Source organism: Solanum pennellii, chromosome 12 (assembly GCF_001406875.1).
Source record: "Solanum pennellii chromosome 12, SPENNV200".
In the NCBI taxonomy this organism is placed as follows: domain Eukaryota; kingdom Viridiplantae; phylum Streptophyta; class Magnoliopsida; order Solanales; family Solanaceae; genus Solanum; species Solanum pennellii.
Window position 1 is genome coordinate 4,822,728 of NC_028648.1, and position 18,580 is coordinate 4,841,307.

An 18,580-nucleotide genomic window follows, 5' to 3' on the forward strand; every position below is an offset into this window, starting at 1 on the left:
GTGTTGAGAACGTTAATTTAATTCAGAGCCTGTTTGGCCAACCAGTCGGGAGGTCAAAAACATTCTCTTCTTTATGGAAAAAGTTTTTATTTTTAGAAAATTCAAAGTGTTTGAGATGACCTATATTGAAACTATGATTGGGTAAAGCCCCGCAGCAGCAACGGAATCGGAGATCAACAAAATATAATATGAAGTTTATTTCAAATTTAATTCTAAGATATTTCACATTATCTCATCAAACTTGAATTATTTTATCCCACCTTCTCAGCCAGAAGTTACATATAACATATGTACTTAAAGTATTTTGTAAACATGTATTTTTTTCTGGAGTGTAATATTTTCTTAATTGAGTTTTTTTTGCGTAATTTTCATTGAATTTTAACGTGTTTTTGCTTCCACTACAATGGCGGGAAATTGGATACCAAAATGCTTTTAACGTGTTTAACGTTCCTAGTCAGTATAAATATCCCCGAGGAGCTCAATATTTCAAAATTTACACCACCGAAAAACACAGTCGAGATCACTAAGAGAAACAGAGAGAGAAGATGCAAATGGTGGAAAGTAGATTCAGAATGAAAAAGAAATCACAGAAGATGACCTTAGAGAAGTACGTCGATTTCATTGACAACAAGAAGCAATTCGATCTCACTATCCCTAATCTCAATGAGGTATCTCTGCTTCTCTCTGAATCTGCGACTGTACATGTAGATATTTATCTACTGTAATTTGTTTAGTGTGGTTTCAGTTGCTTGACTAATCGTAATTCACGGATAATAACCATGGAGATCTGCTTGTTTTGACGTATTTCAGTAGTTTTTGTTGTTTATCCGTATTTTTTCTTACTTGGAGGTGTTTTATAGGATGAAATTCGGAGATCAATGATGTGACCATTTTAAATTAGAGATTCTTATCATTTGTAATCATTTTGATGTTTTAATTGTATGCTTAGCTCGATTTTTACCAAATCAAGTTCATGAGATGTGTTCACAGCAGAATTGGAATAAAATTTCTGTTTTATATGCCGTGAGAATTATCCTTTCTCGATGTAATTAACTCGCAATTCGATTTCACTGTTGCTGATCTCAGTGAGGTATCTCTCCTTCTCTATGAGTCGCTGGAGATCTGCTGGTTTTGATGTATTTCAGTACTACTTCGATGATTATCCATATTTCTTACTCGGAGGTGTTTTTTCCGGTATGAGTAGGAGATTAATGATGTGACTCTGTGAAATTAGAGATTGTTATTATTAATGTTCATTTGGATGTTTGTATAGTCAATTTCCTGATATGTGTTGCTCGAATTTTTAACCATATCAAGTTGAAGAGATGAGTTCGGAACAGAATTGGAATTCAATCTCTGTTTCAGAGTAGCTACATGATTTGAATTTGTAACTTAAAGCTAGTAACCTTAGAGAATAACCTCAATTTAAGTGATAGTAACAAGCAGCTCGATTTCACTAGTGCTTATCTTAATGAGTTACCTCTCGTTCTCTCTGAAACTTTGAATATGTAGAGATTACTCCCAGTATTCAATAATCATTATCGCATTGGTGTTTATCCGTATTGCTTACTCGGATGTGTTTCTCCTAATTGTTTTTCCGGCTTGAAAACGAAGATTAATGATTCAACTGAGTGAAATTATTCAAAAGATGAGTTCGGAACAGAATAGGAATTCAATTGTGTTATGTGCCGTGAGAATAATCCTCTCTTTATGTGTCAATGCTTTTTGCAGATCATCAGCATTCACGGGTTCAAGAAAAGCAAGCGTCAAAAGGTCATATCAAATTCATAGTACGCAAGTTTTCGATCTTGTTGATCAAATATTGATTTCTTCAATCTCCTAAAATATACAGAAAGTCCTGGCGGATGCTGTGAACACAATGGAGTTAATAGACCTGCGACGCTCCACATTACAAGAGGAGATCTCATCAGAAGCTTTCGTTACTCTCGATGAAGCAATCAAAGACCTGACTAATCTCAATTGGCAAGAGTGTTGTGTCACCTCTCTGCAAACCATTTGTTTCTCTAATGGAGTCAATGGCTCAGATCACTGCCAGGCGAAGACTAATGCTACAGCTTCTTCAATCCCAAATATCCCACCACCAACGAAGAAACCAAAGGTTCGATCAGTTAACTCTTGTTACTTGGAATGAGAAAACAAAATTAAGAAGAATATGCATCTGGCTTTCTTCATGGCATAGGATTACCAGTATTGAAAATGAAATAAGTCCAAATAGAACAAAATGGTAATAACTGAACTTGACTAGCTTGTTTTGATGCATAGTTTGATTGATAATCTGTCATGGTTGATCCAAATTGTGGTACAATCTATGCGCAAAAAATATTAATTTCGAGCCTGAAGTGAACCTTTCCTTGATTATTTCATAGTAATGTTTAAAATTATGATTTGATTGCATTCATGTTCTTTTCTTTAGCTGTGTAGTCATCTGACATATACCTAGAGCAAGCAAACCAATCATTTCAAGACTGAAAGACTAGCTATACGCTGAGAAAAGAACAATGGGGATGCAAATCAAATGATATGCATTCATCAATTAATGTGAAAACAATCTTCAGCAAGACAGATCCAATAAACAAGTATCTATTCATTTGTTGGGGCCTTACAATTATCTATTCGCACTTGACAAACAATCCACCAGATGTTTCACCAGCCTCCTTTAATCAAATACACATGGTACATTCTACTCGTTTGGATCATCACTGCAAGAGCATACCAAAAAGATGTGGTTTAGAATGAATAGGGAAGCTTTATTAATACCAAAACAGAGCAGATGAATGAAGAACCCACCTCCGCATCCTCGCCTGCACCCACTTTGTTTGCAGCATCTCCCTTTGGAGCCTCTTCTATTAGGACCGAAAAAAAAAAGATTCAACATGAATAATATGTAAAGTTGAAGTTTTCTCTTAATAGTGAAATAGGACAATATTACATTCAATACAGTTGAATTATTGTAGTGTCATGGGATGAGGATCTTTGTTATACCCTTGTCAACTCAACTATATGTGCTGCATATTAATCATAAAACCTTTCTAAAGGCAACACTTCCTAACTGCAAATGCACATTCAAATGAAGTGCGTGTGAAACTACCAGTGTCAATTAAGGTCACCTCAATTACAAGTAGAGGAGCAGCTGTCGGAATTATTCTGATGCCTAAAGAATATAACCTTAGTAAACATCCAATGTCCAATAAAACACTGTATGAACAAGGAAAGAAATCCTACAAAATATTAATATCTCCTCAGCCTGATTCCTTCCTTCTCCGATCAAACAAAAAGGGATGCCTAAAACTTATATTTTTGCTGCCTGGTGTTCTAATTCCCGAAAATAATAGAGTAACAGTACAGTGCATTCCACACTGAATGTCATCTAAAAGACTGCAGATGAACTAGTTCTTCTAAAGATCTCTCTCATCCAATTACGAGGAGAAAAGAGCAGGTAGAAAGTTAATGAACCAGCTACGAGGATTATGTAAGCACCAAAGCAACCTTGAGATCAAGACAGGCACATACCTCCATCCTCTGGAATGTCAGACGTCCACAAGGTGAGATTGTCCCTCAGAAGCTGCAGAATTAAGGTACCATCTTTATAGTTGTCCTCATTGAGGCTATCCAGCTCAGATATTGCTTCATCAAAAACCTGCTTAGCCAATTGGCAAGCCCTGAAGAACACAGAGTATAATCAACTGAGATTGAAGAACGTGTGTGGATAAACTACGATAAACACAAAACCGCACAAACCTTTCAGGGGAGTTCATTATCTCATAGTAGAAAACAGAGAAATTTAAAGCCAAACCCAACCGAATGGGATGGGTTATCGGTAATTCAGCTTCTGCAGTAGTTGTAGCCGTCTGTACACAGTTTAGAATGACCAGTAAGTGGAAGTAGATAGAAATACGATATGCATGTTAAGAAAACAAATACAAACACTATACTTAAAACGTGAAAGATACGGGAACGGGAGAAAGGGACAAGTAAAGAGGCTCTACATAATATTTAAAATGTTATGAAGTTAAGATCTTGAAAATGCCATCAAATTCCATTTGGAAAAGCCCTTAATTCCAACAGCAATGTAAAGGCTGCTTAGCAGAACATATGCTAGCGTTCACTTTAGAAACAATCAAATATACGACTGACAATATGTATCAGTGTCTTCTTGTTTAGCAGAAAACGAGATGATTATTGTCTTCTTACGGGTTTATAGCAATTGCATACCTGATATGCTTTTAAAGACAGATCAGAAACTTCTTTCTTGTCATCACCTGTTTTGAACTCTGCAAGATATCGATAATAATCTCCTTTCCTGCACCCAAAGATAAAGCAAACTGACTAAAATGAACAACCGATGAAGTTCTTAACTTCCAGAAAAACAAACTCAATGTTTTCGACTCAAAACAAACAATACACCAAGCCTCACATTTTGTAGTAAAACACAGTTGATTCACCAGCAGTACATGACGGAATCAGATGCTCATCAATCACAGTCATGATATTATTGCAAATGTCGGTGAGCTCTGACTCTACTTTTTGGCGGTACCCGTGGATCCGCTTCACATTCTGCTCATTTCCTCTAGCATCTTCCTTCTGCTCGATGGAAGACAAGATCCTCCATGACGCTCTCCTAGATCCCACCACATTCTTATAACCAACAGATAACAAATTCCTCTCCTCCACTGTCAGTTCAACATCCAGATTCGCAACATTCTTCATTGCATCAACCATCTCTGTAACATACGAAAAACTTAAGCAAAGCTAATCAACAGTGAATCTGTTCTGAACACCCAACAGCAACAAGAAACCCACTGTAATCCCACAAGTGGAGTGTAGCGTTGGGGAGGGTAGAATGTACGTAAACCTTACCTTACCCCTATCTTAAGAAGGTAGAGAGGTTGTTTCCAATAGACCGACTTCCTTCTAACAAGAATAAAACTACTACTCTATTGCCCGATTTCATTCAAACCTTCTACGCTAATTATCAACCTCCAGACCGTAAGGATCTATTGTAAGCAAAATCATTTCTGCTCAAAACAACTTTACCAGTTAACCTAAGGCACCTTAGCAACTAACTAAAACTTAAAATTTCGAAGCAATGAAGTTTGCTTTTTTGATTATCAACTCTTTTGCTAAAATTATTCTAGTTAAGCAAGTAGACTAAAGATACATATACATTAAACTTAGATCTATGCATATAATAAAATTAAAAAAATCATCTATTTGATTTACATGAAGAAGAAGAACAAAACCCTAACCATCGTAGCGTTCAGCTTGCTCAGCAAGCCTGGCGATGTATACCAAGTTTTCACGTTCTTTGGATGAAGCCATTTTCCGATCTTCTCTTTGAGTTGAAAAAAATGGAGATTTTTATCTTCTTTCTTCTTTTGTTTCACCCTTTTTGATGTGTAGCAGCTACAAAATGTTCTTTTTACTTGAAAATGATTTTTCAGCAGTCACACAACAAGAGTGAAAATATATCAAAAGAGGGGCTTGTAGATAGAGTAAATGTTCTTTTCCTATCTTTAACTCTTTGTTTTCTATAATTTATTCCCAATTCTTTTATAGTCATTCATATTAGTATTTCCTCAGTTTAACAATATTTATCGACTATACTATTTTGAAATGTTTAATAATATTCGTTCACTTTATAAAATGAATGGATAATTTTATACTTAGTTCATAATTTTCTATCAATTTCTAATTCTGATCTTCCTCCCCAATCTGATATTATGGTGTCGACTGGAGCAGGCTACCATGAGACAAAAAATCTTCTTTCTAAAGAGATTCGATTTGAAACTCTTATATGTCCAGATTCACCGTAGGGCCCTCATATCTCTTCCTTCTCCGAGCTCTGGTATGGAAGAAGGAACCGAGAAGAAGATATCAGCAACAACTGGTTTTATTACGGGACAGCTCATAATGTTCATATCCATCTATTATGCGTCTCTTTATCTAGCATTGAGTAGACCTCATACAATAGCTATCCTAACTCTACCATATCTTTTTTTTGTTTCATTTCTTCTGGAACAATCACAAACACTTTTTTTGATTATGGATATACTATCAGAAATTCAATACTATAATTAAAATTTCGTCCTAAATATTAATTATAGTCATTTTCCTATTACGTTTTAAAAGATATTATATTCATCATATTCAAAGGATGATATAGTAAAATTACTCTTCTATTTATATTTTTTTAAGAAGTGTGCAAAGTCTAAAAAGTGTACAAAGTCTATAGTGGATAAATATTCCAGAATAGAAATGATATAATTTACTGATCAATAGAAAAAAGTTTCTTTACTTTTAACTTAATAAGAATAAGGTCATGTATATAATATCCTCTACGGACCTTACTTATAAGAGGACATTCATATGTTGTTTATTGTCATATAAAAATGGGAAAAGGGTCTGATATACCCCTTAACTTTGTCATTTAGAGCTGATATACCCCTCGTTATAAAAGTGGCTCATATATACCCCTACTTGTAAACAAATGGCTCACATATACCCTTTTCCTCTAACGGAAATGAAAAAAATAATAATTTTGATCTAAATTTTTGTTATTTTTTTCTAAAAAATATAATACCATATGAGTAAATTTAATCCTCGTCAAACATATTTTTTTTACTTTTTTTTGTTTCAATGACTAATTTATAATTATTATTTTGATAATCAAATTTATTTATGTTTCACTAATATTCTTGTAAAACTTATTGTAGATGACCAAATTTTTTCTTCGAATACAAAATTAAATTACAATACACACAAAAAAAAATAGTTTAAATTTTTTTCTTTAAACTAAGGAATGAAAGAAAAAAACAAAATAAGAATAAGAAACTCAAATAATTATAATAAAAGAAGTCAAAAAATAATTTATGTATGAAAAAAATTGAAATATACCTTGAACTTTGATAGAAGAATCATATATACCCCTAAATAATTTTTAAAAAAAATTAGAAGTAACAAATATAAATTTAAAACTAATTTTTTAACTTCCGTTAAATGAAGGGTATATGTGAGCCATTTTGTAACGGCAGGGGTATATGTGAGCCGTTTGTATAACGGTAAGGACATATATGAGCCACTTTTATAACGAGGGATATATCAGCTCCAAATGACAAAGTTAAGGGGTATATCAGACCCTTTTCCCTATAAAAATTGAAGCATGTAAACTCATGGTCTCTCTCGAAAGATTAGATTAATTGAAAATAAATTATTTACTTAATGGACAAAGGATTAATTTCCACAAAATCTTTCACACTTGAGTCAATTAGTAGTAATTTTTCTGGTGACCTATGGAAATTTATTTCATATAGCCCGACAAGATCTATAATAATTTTTGACAGGACTAAAAATAATTTATTTTAATCTATGCTCGATATCTCAGAATCATACTTATACTATTAAGATTTTTTTATTTACTGAACTTATTTTATTAATAACTTTTTACCCTTTTCGATTTACGTGACATTATCTTGTGATTCCAATATTGATTGACTTTTTTTTTACATTAGTATAGTATAAATGTGTTTCTGAGATTTCGAATCTAAATCGAGGGATATTTGTATATTTTTCCTTTATTTCTTTAAAATGGATGTTTTTTTTTTATTGTAATATTTTGAATCATTGTTCTTAAATGGTCCATGTAAGCAGATTTTCCCCTTCCACTAATTTTTTCCAAACCAAAAAAAAAAACAAACATTTTGATCATTTAACACATATTTTCCCATCCTAAAAGAAACCCAAAGAAATGGCTGTTCTAAATTGCTACTACCTCTCAGTGACTTCTACAGCCACACCAAAATCTCAAGAATCTGCAAGCAATTCATCCCCAACACAGACAAAGTGATTCTTCCCAAAAAAAAGCCTATGAAATGGTCTACTGGAGATGCACCAGGTGAATATGGAGGACCACCAACTACAACTAAGCTAAGGAAGTATTGGGGTGAGGATAAAGATCCTCTTACCTCTGATGATTTTATTTGGAATAAAGAATTTATGGGTCGTATGAAGAAGTATGTTCAGGACCCTCAAGAAAAGGATCCTGTCTCTCGCTTTTCTCCTGCAAAGGTACAGTCTTTATGTTACTTATATTGATCTTTTTTGCTTTTGTTGTTTCAATGTTTAGTATTTTCTTGAATTTTGTCATATTCCATGGTGTTTTGATAATATGAAATGTTATGGTTAGGATTTAGGAGCAAGGAGCTTATCAAGTTTTTTAAGGCAATTGAGCTGTCTTAACTTAGTTGTTGTATGCACTTAGGGTGTGTTCCGTAGGAAAGAAAATGTTTTCTATGGAAAAGATTTTGCAGGAAAATAAGTGAGTTTTTATACTTATTTTCTTGTTTTCAGCGTGTAAACAATAAATATTGTCCTAAGATCATTTTTGTATGTAAGCTAGATAGATTTATGGGAGGTCGTACCGGGTTGGAGTGTGGGGGTGAAGATGAGGTGTGTTGGAGGGTGAAAAGGACACAATCAATGTGGAATGCTACTTGTTGAATTTGTTTTCCCTACTTCTATTAGTGAAGTTATCTTTAAGGAACTTGTTTTCCTAGATTAAATATTTTCCAAAAATTTTTAACTAACCGAACAAGAGAAAATTGGAAAGCATTTCCTAGAAAATGGTTTCCTCCAAACGGAACAAACCTTAGTTATGTCTGGTTTTCTTGGGGAGATTCTTTGTTTGGTTCAAGGTAAGTGTGCAATTTAGATGACCTGGTAGTTGTATTATATCCTTGATTAGTCTTGAAGGATGAATCATTTAGTATTGAAATGAAATAGGCCCGAATAGAATGTATTGGTTACTGAAAATTCAAACAATTGAGTATGAGTAGTTTGGAGTTGAGTGAATTTTACTTGGACTACATTAAGGGTCTCTGTTGTGCTGCCTGTAGTCAATTGTTATGTCTTTTGAGGAATCTTTCCATGATAGTCCCTAGCTTTCTCCACAAAATGGAACAGAACAATGTTGGTCATCAAATGATTTTCTTCCCTTTCTTTTAGTTCTTTTTCTTTATTAAAATTAAATTGCATGAAACTACGATTTGTTTGTGTAGTGTGTTAGTCTGAAGGAGCTCTATACTACTATAGAGGGTAAAATTCGGCATTTTGCTTAATACCATTTCTGTTAAAATGGTTGCTTGATTTGTTTGTGACTATGTCATTTTGATCTTTGTTTGATTTGTTTGTCACTATGTCATTTTGATCTTAACAGGAAGAGTCATCTGGATTTCTTAGCTTAAACAGAGTTATGAGTCTTGACAGGTGGGATTCGTCTTTAACCTTTCTTTTGAATAGATATATATCAGTTCATTCTTCCTCTAATGTGATTGCATTGGAGGATGCAGTATGGAAATTGACCTAACCAAGAAGCTTATAACCCCTTCAAAACCTACGCTAGATGCTGAAGTCGAGGAAAATAAAGTAATACAATTTTCAGACACTTAGCTTTAGCTATTTGTCATTATTTTCTTTTTACAGACTTTGTTCAAGCTGAAATTAGTTTTCAGGCTAGTGTAAGTGCATCTCAAAAATGGAGACCAGCACCAACACGACGCGAGCAGGAGAAGTGGGATAGGGCTGCAAAGGCTGCAACTGGAGGCAGTGTATGTTTCTAGAATTGCCTAAAGAATTCGTTTCTTGAAATTTGGTACTTCTTTTTTTTTTTTTGGCTCAAAATGTCTCCCTCCTGAGATATAAAAGTATGCTGCTGGACCTTATAATGCTGAGTTATCCATCCCTCAGGAAGTGTTACTACGAGAAACAAGACGTTCACAAGAGGACCCAAATATTTTGGCTGCTCAGTCAGAGGAGCAGTATCTTAAGGTGCATGTTTATTATTCTCTCCACATGAATCATACTCTTGATTGAGATCTGTTGACTTCGTACAAGTTCACACTTCTAAAATACTTGTGTTTCTTTCCTCTTCAGTTGAAGGACAAATTACAGTTACTCACCCTTGGGATTGGTGGTGTTGGCATAGTTTCAGCCTATGTCTCTTATTCTCCTGAAATTGCAGCAAGGTAAATTAGTTATCTTTCTAGAAGTTCTAGTTATTTTCAATCTCTTCTGGATGAATGTATGGTCTGATCAAGTGATGTTGTAGTTTAACGTAACCCCTTATCCATTAAACTAGCTTTCCTTTGATTAGTATATTGGTCCGTGTGGTTTCTAACGTTAATAATATTTGTGAACGGAGCAACTCTTCACTTGCTTCTTTTATCCTTCAAAAGGTGATACTGTTACTGAACAAATAGCCATTTCATACAATGAAATGACCAAATGATCTTCTAGTATACTTTGTATATCTTTTATCAAGTCGTGACTGTTTTATTTCTGTTTTGCTTGTCGAATTTTTTCAAACTTGTTATAAGGATTGAACAGCCTTTTGGATTAAGTTGGTGGGTGATCTGCGCATCTTCCATGAAGCTATTAAAATTGATGTTGATAAGATATTGTGTGTTTCTATGACCATTGACGATGCTTGGCCACTTGGTTCTATCATGTGCATGCATATATTTGGTGTTAATAAAATGTTACGTTTTCCATTTGTCCAGTTATGGTGCTGGACTACTTGGATCGTTGATGTACATGCGTATGTTGGGGAACAGTGTGGATTCTCTAAGGACAGATGGACCCAAAGCGCTTATCAAGTATGCTTTTCGTGATGCAATCTTTAGCTGATAGCTCTTTCTGTGCATGTTTATCTCCAATATTTTGATGACCTTTTACTGTCCACTATAAAGAAGTACCCTAGAGATGAGGGTTTTTTGAGTTAATACAAGTATAAGTAAGACAAAATGTGTGCACTGCAATTTTGCCCCACATAGAAGAGTGAAGTTGAAATGGCATTAGACAGAGCTTGTTTTAGGTAATTAAAATTATAAATGAATTTGTAACACATGTAATTTGAATTGGATGTCTGAAATGGAGGAGTGTAACAAGAGGGCTATGCTATAGTAATTTATAAAATGATTACAAGACCAGTAATGAGAAATGTTATATCAGAGGTAATTTGGCATAAAACATGTTCAAATGAAATAAATAGATGTTTACGATTCATATAGCCAACCAAACTATTTTGCGACTGAGGAAATGAGGATAGCAGATTCATCATTGTTAATTGTGGTTTCTTAGACCTAAACCCTTGACAGTCATATCAAAGAAAGGGTTTAAATTAGAAGTGTACATGATCAGCTATACTATAGTTGTTTCAATGTGGATAATTTCTTGATTCCAGGATTTTAAGCTATTAAGCAACGGGTAGGTAAATAGAAACCTACAACATGAATCATTCTTGAATCCCTAACTGACATAGGAACCGTAGTCATATGCCATAAGGGACTAGTTTGATCTCTGATTAATTAACTTACGAGAAAGCTTTACTTGCAGGGGAGCGGTTGGGCAGCCAAGGCTACTGGTTCCTGTTGTCTTGGTCATGATCTATAACCGGTGGAATGGGTAAGGATCTTCCACTATCACTGTATTTCGTTAAAACATGTGCGGATTGAATAATTATCGCAAGGAAACTTCTCTTATAATGTTTCTGCACGGATAAAGAAATTGGAGATGGTTAGAAGGAGCTTCAGTTTCTCCTATTCACCTTTTACTTCCAAGATTCAATTACATCTTTTGGTCTACCAAAGTTAGAAGTTAACCACTTAAGACGAAGAACAAAAAAGAAACTTAGCAAGCTGAGGAACATTATTGACACTTGAATTTCAATTTAATGTACTAAAACAACAACATACTCAGTGTAACCCAACAAGCAGGGTCCGGGGAGGATGGTGTGTACACAACCATACCCGTAGCTCTTCTGATTTGTGAAGGTAGAAGGTTGTTTCCGATTGACTCTCAGCTCAAGTAAAATATATCAAAAAAACAAGTATGCATAGCAAATATAGTAGGGATGAGCCATACTAGAAAACAATGAAGAAGAGAACAATAGCGTCAAATAAAATTATGAATGTGTTTGTTTCTAGTTTGAGATGTCCCAAGGATACCAAAAATCGAAGTGAATTTCTGATTCAGTACCAAGAAATTAGTCACCTTCATTCATGAAGAGTTGAAATACCACAAGAACGGGTATTATCAACCATTCTATAGTAGCTTGAATTCGTTAGTTACTAAATGAACCTAAGAATCATTTATAGACTCTATTCTTCGACTGTTCTGGAGCACACACTGATGATTTTACAGTGAATAAAAGCTTTAGTTGTGGTTGTTTGCTTACAAATTACAACTCGTATGGATTTGGTATGTTTTCAGTATCCTTTCGGTGGAGTATGGACTCATGCACCTCGAGTTGATACCCATGCTAGTGGGGTTCTTCACTTACAAGATTGCAACTTTTGCACAAGCAATTGAAGAGGCAGTGACAATTGTAGGGAAGAAGACAGAAAAATAATTATAATAGGTATAATTACAAAGTCTCATGTAGGATTGATGAGCTTTTGTATCTCAATATTTTGTTTACTAAAAGGTATATACATATTTACTACAACATTTTCTTGTTTTAGAACAAGGTGCATAGTTAAAGCAACAATGAATTTTCATGTTGAGTTCATACCCTTTTAGACACTTTAACTTATCAAGGAGCACAAGAAAATATCGTTTGTCCCTATTTTGAGTTTACTCTCACCTGGTAACTCATCATGGTAGGTATTTCGTCAAATTAGTCAAGGTGCAAATAAGCTGGTTTGGACTCCACAATCATAAAAAAAATAAAATTTCTTACGTATTTTCTTGTGTTTAGTAAGTAAGAAGATAGTGCATTTAACAATAATTTGGGAAAATAGTATAACATCGGACTTTAAATACTATAATTGAGAGTCCGGTCTCGGATCCTGCGAGTAGTTTTTTTCCCAATCAATGGTGTGTACATACTATTGTTTACCTGATAAAACATCCCAATTTTTTTTTAAAAAAAAAAAACAGTCATTTAGTCACGTGGTGGAGTGCTAAGTACTCCTTCAAAGATCTTGAGTTCGAGATTTCTTCTAGGTTCTAATGCCCGTACCATACACCGGTGACAGAAAATGTTTTGTGTAAAGTTTATTTTCGCATTATTAACCAAAATAAATGTAGGACAATGAGAAATTTATATAATATGTGTATCTGTATAATTCAGACAACAAGCTCTCGTAGCTCAGTCGGTTAGAGCACCTGTTTAGTAAGCGGGAGGTCTTGAGTTCGACTCTCAACGAGAGCAATCAATCCTTTCTTATTTCCATTTATTTTTTATTGCAATTTTGCTTCTCATATTGGTATATATATATCTTCCTTTCTATGTCCGTTAGTTAGAACGACGATGATATAGATTTTCGTGCTACTTTTGATTTTTAAATAGTTATAACAGTTTGTCGTGTTTAACAGAGCATGTGAACCATAACATTTATAGGTAAAAACTAGAATAAAGAATGAGGTAAAAGACTAAAAAAAGGTGAATTGTGATTGCAATATGAATCATTACAGAATAATGTCAGACAGTGATGTGTTTGTGGGCAATACTGAAGCTCTACAAAAAGGACATGATTTTTTCCTCTGCAACCATTTGTTTATGCATTCAGCATGAAATTCATGGCCACATTGAAGTGTGCCAATGTTATCTTCCTCTTTATATTCAAGCAAGCAGATAGCACATGCATCTTGTTCCTCACCATCTTCGTTGGCGTCTATGTCCATAACACAAGTAACATAACATGTACTTTTTTCAAAATACTCAGACATATCTTCTTCCTCAACCACCTCTTCTTCTTCTTCTTCTTCGTCTTCAATTTCATCAGTATAGGTGTCATCAAGAATGGATTGAGGCACTTGAATATTGTAACGAATGTAGTTAGTATTCACTTGCATTCGAGCTGTTCTAGTCCTTCTTCCACTTGTTTGATGATTGCCTTGATCAAGCACATGTATATCATACTCCATTCCTATTTCTAACTCATTCACGATTTCTTCTTCTTCCTCGTCCTCTTCCTCTTCCTCTTCCTCGTCTTCTTCCATACTATCTTCATCCAACAACTCTTCTTCTTCTTCTTCTTCAATTTCACCAATATCTGAATGTTCTAACTTAATATGAGACATGAAACTATAATCAACAGGAGGCATGAGGTGTTGTAGTCGATTCAAGAGAGCGGCGTCAGGTGGTAATGTACGACTACAACAACAAGGAACTTGATCATGTTGAGACATTGTTTCTTCCCTGCGTTTTGTATTAGATTACCAGAAAGTTTAGAATGGGATCTACTTGTTAATGTAAACCTATATATAGGAAAAATATATTTGATTTGGAAAGCAAAATATATATTTATGGTAACAATTTGATTGGGAAAAATAGTTTCCTAAAATGTTTATTTCCTTTTCTTTTCTTGCTTTCCCCACAAGTTTCTATAAAAAATTATCACACGTTATTATTTTTAATAATTCCGATGTGTCCATCACAAAGTTTGATATAAAAGAGAATTACAAAATCATATCAAAGTTTAGAACTTTTCTGTTGAACCAGTAACAAAATAAAAAATATTTCTACATATATTTTAGGTCTAGAAGAAAAATCCCATTTAATTAATTTACTAACAAAACCCAATATGTCCTTCACAAAGTTTGATGTAAAACTGGTTTCAAAAACAAATGCAGAAAAATTGGGGAAATGCAGTCTAACCAAACCAAAAATATCAATCAAAATCCTCCTCCAAGTTGATACTAAAAGCTAGAAACAGAAACTAACGTTGAAGAAGAAATGAGAACGCGTTTTAACTTTGGTGGGAGATGTATATAACCAAGACAGTAGAAACAGGAACTTCATGATCCGATTCACACGAGATCAATCAATCAAGAAATAAAGAAAGAAAGTAAGCTTAAAGTCGGAATGTAACAAAGACAGGGATGAGGGTCTGGCTTAGGCAAATCACTTTACACAGAAATAAGTTACAAACTCTTTTTAAAGTCACAAAGAAAAAAGTACATTAAAACTCAAGCCTAAAACTAGTATCTACCTCTCATCTTCAATAAAACTAGTATACTCTTGGCAAGGTTTAACCAAAATTTATGTATCACCTCCGAAAGATTCGTGGAAAAAATGCACTCTTCTACTCAACATTCCTTGTACAAGTAACCATCTGCTCATAAAAATAGCAACTCATGAACTTCTTATCAAAGGAATTTCAAGCTAACATCCAGAGAGTAGCAATTAGTACATAATAATGGCACATTACTGGCTTTACGTAATATTTAGAAGGTACGAAAAGGCAACAAAAATGACAGGATTCTCTTCTTTTCGAGAAACTTTCAAGTATTTAGGAGCTAGAGTGCACCAGCAGAGCTTCTCAATAACCTTCCCTTTACCAAAGTGGAGCAACAGTTAAGAAACGCTTTACCACTGACCCTATCGGCTGCTAATTCCATAATTAGAGCTCAACAGTCATAATTTCCTTGACGGAAGTAAAGAAGGAGCAAATGGTAATTTAAAATAAAAGAGTAATGAAGCTTTCTTCACACAACTGAACTATTATAGTTTCTATAAGCGTCATGGTACACGGAGATGCACATTTATGACAGAGCAAATATATTTGTTTAATGCAACAAAAAGTTCTGCACATAGACACAAGCATTGCATCTTTACTGCTCTTATCAGCCATCCTATGAAGCTTAAACTAAGTGTTATTCTAAGGATATAGATCATAGACCAATCGCAGATCTCTAGTGGCATCACAAGATTTTCTTGCAGTAACTAGATCAACAATTCTTCAGGAATGTAAATAGATAGTCTCAAGATCATAACAATGATGTTCCGGAATACATCAGTAAGTGACTATTTTCATTTTAAATTCAATCTGTTCAAGAGATGTCAACACAAAATGTTTCAGTAACAATATTCTTCAAAAAAGTCCAATGGCAATTTTAAGAGAGAGTAACAAAAATGCAACATGCATACTTCAACATGAATTGAATAGAACAAATTAAATTTGGTTCAATTGAAGTATAAAGTACTTCTCGGAAAAATACAACTTCATTCGAACTTACTATCCCAGTTAGATACCGGGGGGTTGTTTGGAGGATGCATTACGTAGCTAGTAAGTAGTAAGAGTTATGGGAATGAAAAAAAACCTTAACAGAAAACAATAGTACTATGCCAATTGCCAAAAAGAGAAGATAATCTCAAGAGTAGCCAACAGTTGGTCAAAGCCCTCATAGAACCATAAAAGCATTCAATCTTCTAAGCCTCAGGATGAAAAGAAACTCAAGTAATAATTTGGTTTATGGATCATTTTATTTCATTATTGGCTAATAAGATAAGAAATTTACACAATGAATGGTAAAAAAAGTGAGAGACGCATACTTGGTCCAAAAGGTTGTCACCTAAACAATTTACTTACATAACTAACTGATGTAGAATAAAACCTACTGCCTGGACTTGTATAAGCACTCAGAAGCTGATTCCAAGAAAGATTTTGTTCAGCAGCTTTGAGATTGGCAAGTCGAAGTCAAACAATAAAGATGGTGTTGCACAACTGAGCCTATGTAAGCACGAGTGAAGGCATAGAGCACGGGCTTTTGACTCACTAGTACTTATGTGGATTCGATGGAAGGAGAGGAGTTAGATAGCTTTTGATTAGTGTAATGTCTGATTTTGAAGAGGAATAGCCTCTATTTCTAGTATATTGCAGTCTGCATAGAAGATCCGATGTACTTTGTGGAGAACAACATTTGTTTTGAAAAACTCCCTACTTTCTTGAATACTTCTTGTATAAGGAAAGTTCGCCATCAATTAATAATATATGTGATTGCAACATATGTTACCTCATATATATCTTCAAATCAGTTAACCTTATTGATAACTAACTCATATCCGAAAATTTATGCATCAACTCCTAGACGGCTAGACTAGACCAACAAAACAAAGAGGGTTAATTTTTTTTACATTAACTCTATCAGCAAGAAGAGATTCCATACATAACTCAGCAGAAATACAACACACCGCCAATTCACATCCAATGAGAAGCACCTATTCTCCATTCTTAGTCACTGAGTATGTTCCTTATGATTGTCGACTTCATCAAGTGTTTCTTTGCACAAATACAGATCAAAGAAAAGGAACATTACATCACTAGTTCCTACAAGCAACTGACAACACCATTCTCAATCCGTCTTTACTCAGGAAGAACCCCAGATTGAAGCAAAGGAGCAATCAAGAAACAAACCCAATGATATACAATCATTATGATCGATCGGGAACTACCCAAACATTAAATGTCAACTAACAACTTGAATAAGAAACATCTTCAATCTTCATATATCTTTGTATCTAACATTCAAATTGAAAGGTTCTTTTAAGATACATACTTAAGTAGGTACATACATACATACACGACCGTCAATTGGATTGCTATCTAAAAATCAAACATAATGAAAGAAACAGCAAATTCTCCACTAGGAATACATAGTCACTCACCAGCTTGTGAACTGTTCTTCGCGCGTTTAAGCTTTTCAAGCTGAACTTGTGACTCCATAATGAGTTTCATTCTTTGAATCTCCAAATCCTTTGCAAACTGCATTCTTTGCTTCTCTAATTCCACCATTTGCCTCTGCTTAGCATCTTCAACTCGTTCGTATATCTCGGCAAACCTTCCTATTGCTTCAGCTAACCTGCTACAACCCTCTGTCAATGCCCCACTCTCCTTCCTCCTACTTGGAGCACTGGCAGTAAATGTCGCCGGACTTGAAGTTTCCGACTCCTCCTCTTCGTCTGAATCCTCGGAGGCAGCAGCAGCTGCAGCTGCAGCCATAGCAGAGAAATTTCTCCGGGAAACGACGTCCTCCATGACTGCCGCCGGCCTCTTTGACCGTGGACCAACCGGAACGGCGGAAGTTGGAGGAGGAAGCAACGGAGGTGTCTTCCGTCGAGGAGCGACCGTCACCGGCAACGGCGACGGTTTGAAATTATCGCCGATCAGGACGTCGAGGCTGTTGAAAAATGGCCACTGCGGGACATACCGACTGTGCGATTGAGAAACCCTAGCTTTCTCGATCTTGTACTTCTTCTTCAATGTATCAATGCGGTTTTTGCACTGTATATCGGTGCGAAATTGCTTCTTCGTGTTGCCGTGAAGTTTGTTAACGGCGTTAGCCACCTCCTGCCAGTGCTTCTGCCGGAGATTACCGCGCTTCAGCTCCACGTAGAGAGAACCCCACGCTTCGATCAGAGTATGAGTCGCCGCCTCCGACCAACAGTCCTCTCGAGCCGGAAATGCAGCCGGACGAGTCGACGCCGGCGGGATCATCGGCGGCGGAGGAAGAGTTGCTAGTTCATTCTTTACAGAAGACGGTGGAGGTGAGGGAGACGGCGACGGAGAATTGTTATTCGAGGATGGACTGGCGACGAGATCGTCGTCGGACATCGGAGAAGACGGTGAGGAGGCGGCGATGGCGCAATTGGATTGTTGAACGGTGGTGGAGGAATTAGGGTTAGAAGATGAAAAGAGGGTGAGAAGTAATCAGTGTGATTAGGTCGACGGTACATCGACAAAAATGTGCCGACGAAGTTTCGGTTAGGGTGGGTGGGTGG

The 18,580-nt window shown here is 35.3% G+C and overlaps 4 protein-coding genes, 1 non-coding gene and 1 pseudogene across 6 annotated transcripts; 3 read left to right on the forward strand and 3 right to left on the reverse strand.

Annotated features, from left to right (window-relative positions):
* Positions 1-321: 321 nt before the first annotated feature.
* Positions 322-2,365, forward strand: LOC107007069. The gene is made up of 3 exons (XM_015205536.2): positions 322-668; positions 1,732-1,773; positions 1,853-2,365. The coding sequence occupies exons 1-3, from the start codon at positions 546-548 to the stop codon at positions 2,150-2,152; spliced, it is 465 nt and encodes a 154-aa protein (XP_015061022.1). The 5' UTR covers positions 322-545; the 3' UTR covers positions 2,153-2,365.
* A 141-nt stretch (positions 2,366-2,506) lies between these two features.
* On the reverse strand, positions 2,507-5,513 carry LOC107007068 (14-3-3 protein 8). Its single transcript, XM_015205535.1, has 7 exons — positions 5,268-5,513; positions 4,436-4,742; positions 4,234-4,321; positions 3,760-3,869; positions 3,532-3,680; positions 2,809-2,864; positions 2,507-2,720 (listed from the first exon to the last, which is right to left on the reverse strand). The coding sequence occupies exons 1-7, from the start codon at positions 5,338-5,340 to the stop codon at positions 2,718-2,720; spliced, it is 786 nt and encodes a 261-aa protein (XP_015061021.1). The 5' UTR covers positions 5,341-5,513; the 3' UTR covers positions 2,507-2,717.
* Positions 5,514-7,694: 2,181 nt separating this feature from the next.
* On the forward strand, positions 7,695-12,603 carry LOC107007599 (protein CONSERVED ONLY IN THE GREEN LINEAGE 160, chloroplastic-like). The gene is given in 10 exon segments (XM_027913632.1): positions 7,695-7,852; positions 7,855-8,085; positions 9,233-9,282; positions 9,366-9,441; positions 9,528-9,623; positions 9,763-9,843; positions 9,949-10,040; positions 10,575-10,670; positions 11,410-11,478; positions 12,286-12,603. Coding segments are annotated over 10 exon segments (1,017 nt in total). The 5' UTR covers positions 7,695-7,765; the 3' UTR covers positions 12,425-12,603.
* Positions 12,604-13,154: 551 nt separating this feature from the next.
* On the forward strand, positions 13,155-13,228 carry TRNAT-AGU. Its single transcript has one exon. It is a non-coding gene; the product is annotated as a tRNA-Thr (tRNA).
* Positions 13,229-13,485: 257 nt separating this feature from the next.
* On the reverse strand, positions 13,486-14,208 carry LOC107005954 (E3 ubiquitin ligase BIG BROTHER-related-like). Its single transcript, XM_015204597.1, has one exon. The coding sequence runs from the start codon at positions 14,206-14,208 to the stop codon at positions 13,486-13,488; it is 723 nt and encodes a 240-aa protein (XP_015060083.1).
* Positions 14,209-14,803: 595 nt separating this feature from the next.
* Positions 14,804-18,557, reverse strand: LOC107007598 (annotated as a pseudogene). Its single transcript, XR_001455128.2, has 2 exons — positions 17,468-18,557; positions 14,804-15,134 (listed from the first exon to the last, which is right to left on the reverse strand). The product of XR_001455128.2 is annotated as a trihelix transcription factor ASIL2-like (transcript).
* Between the last annotated feature and the right edge of the window lie 23 nt (positions 18,558-18,580).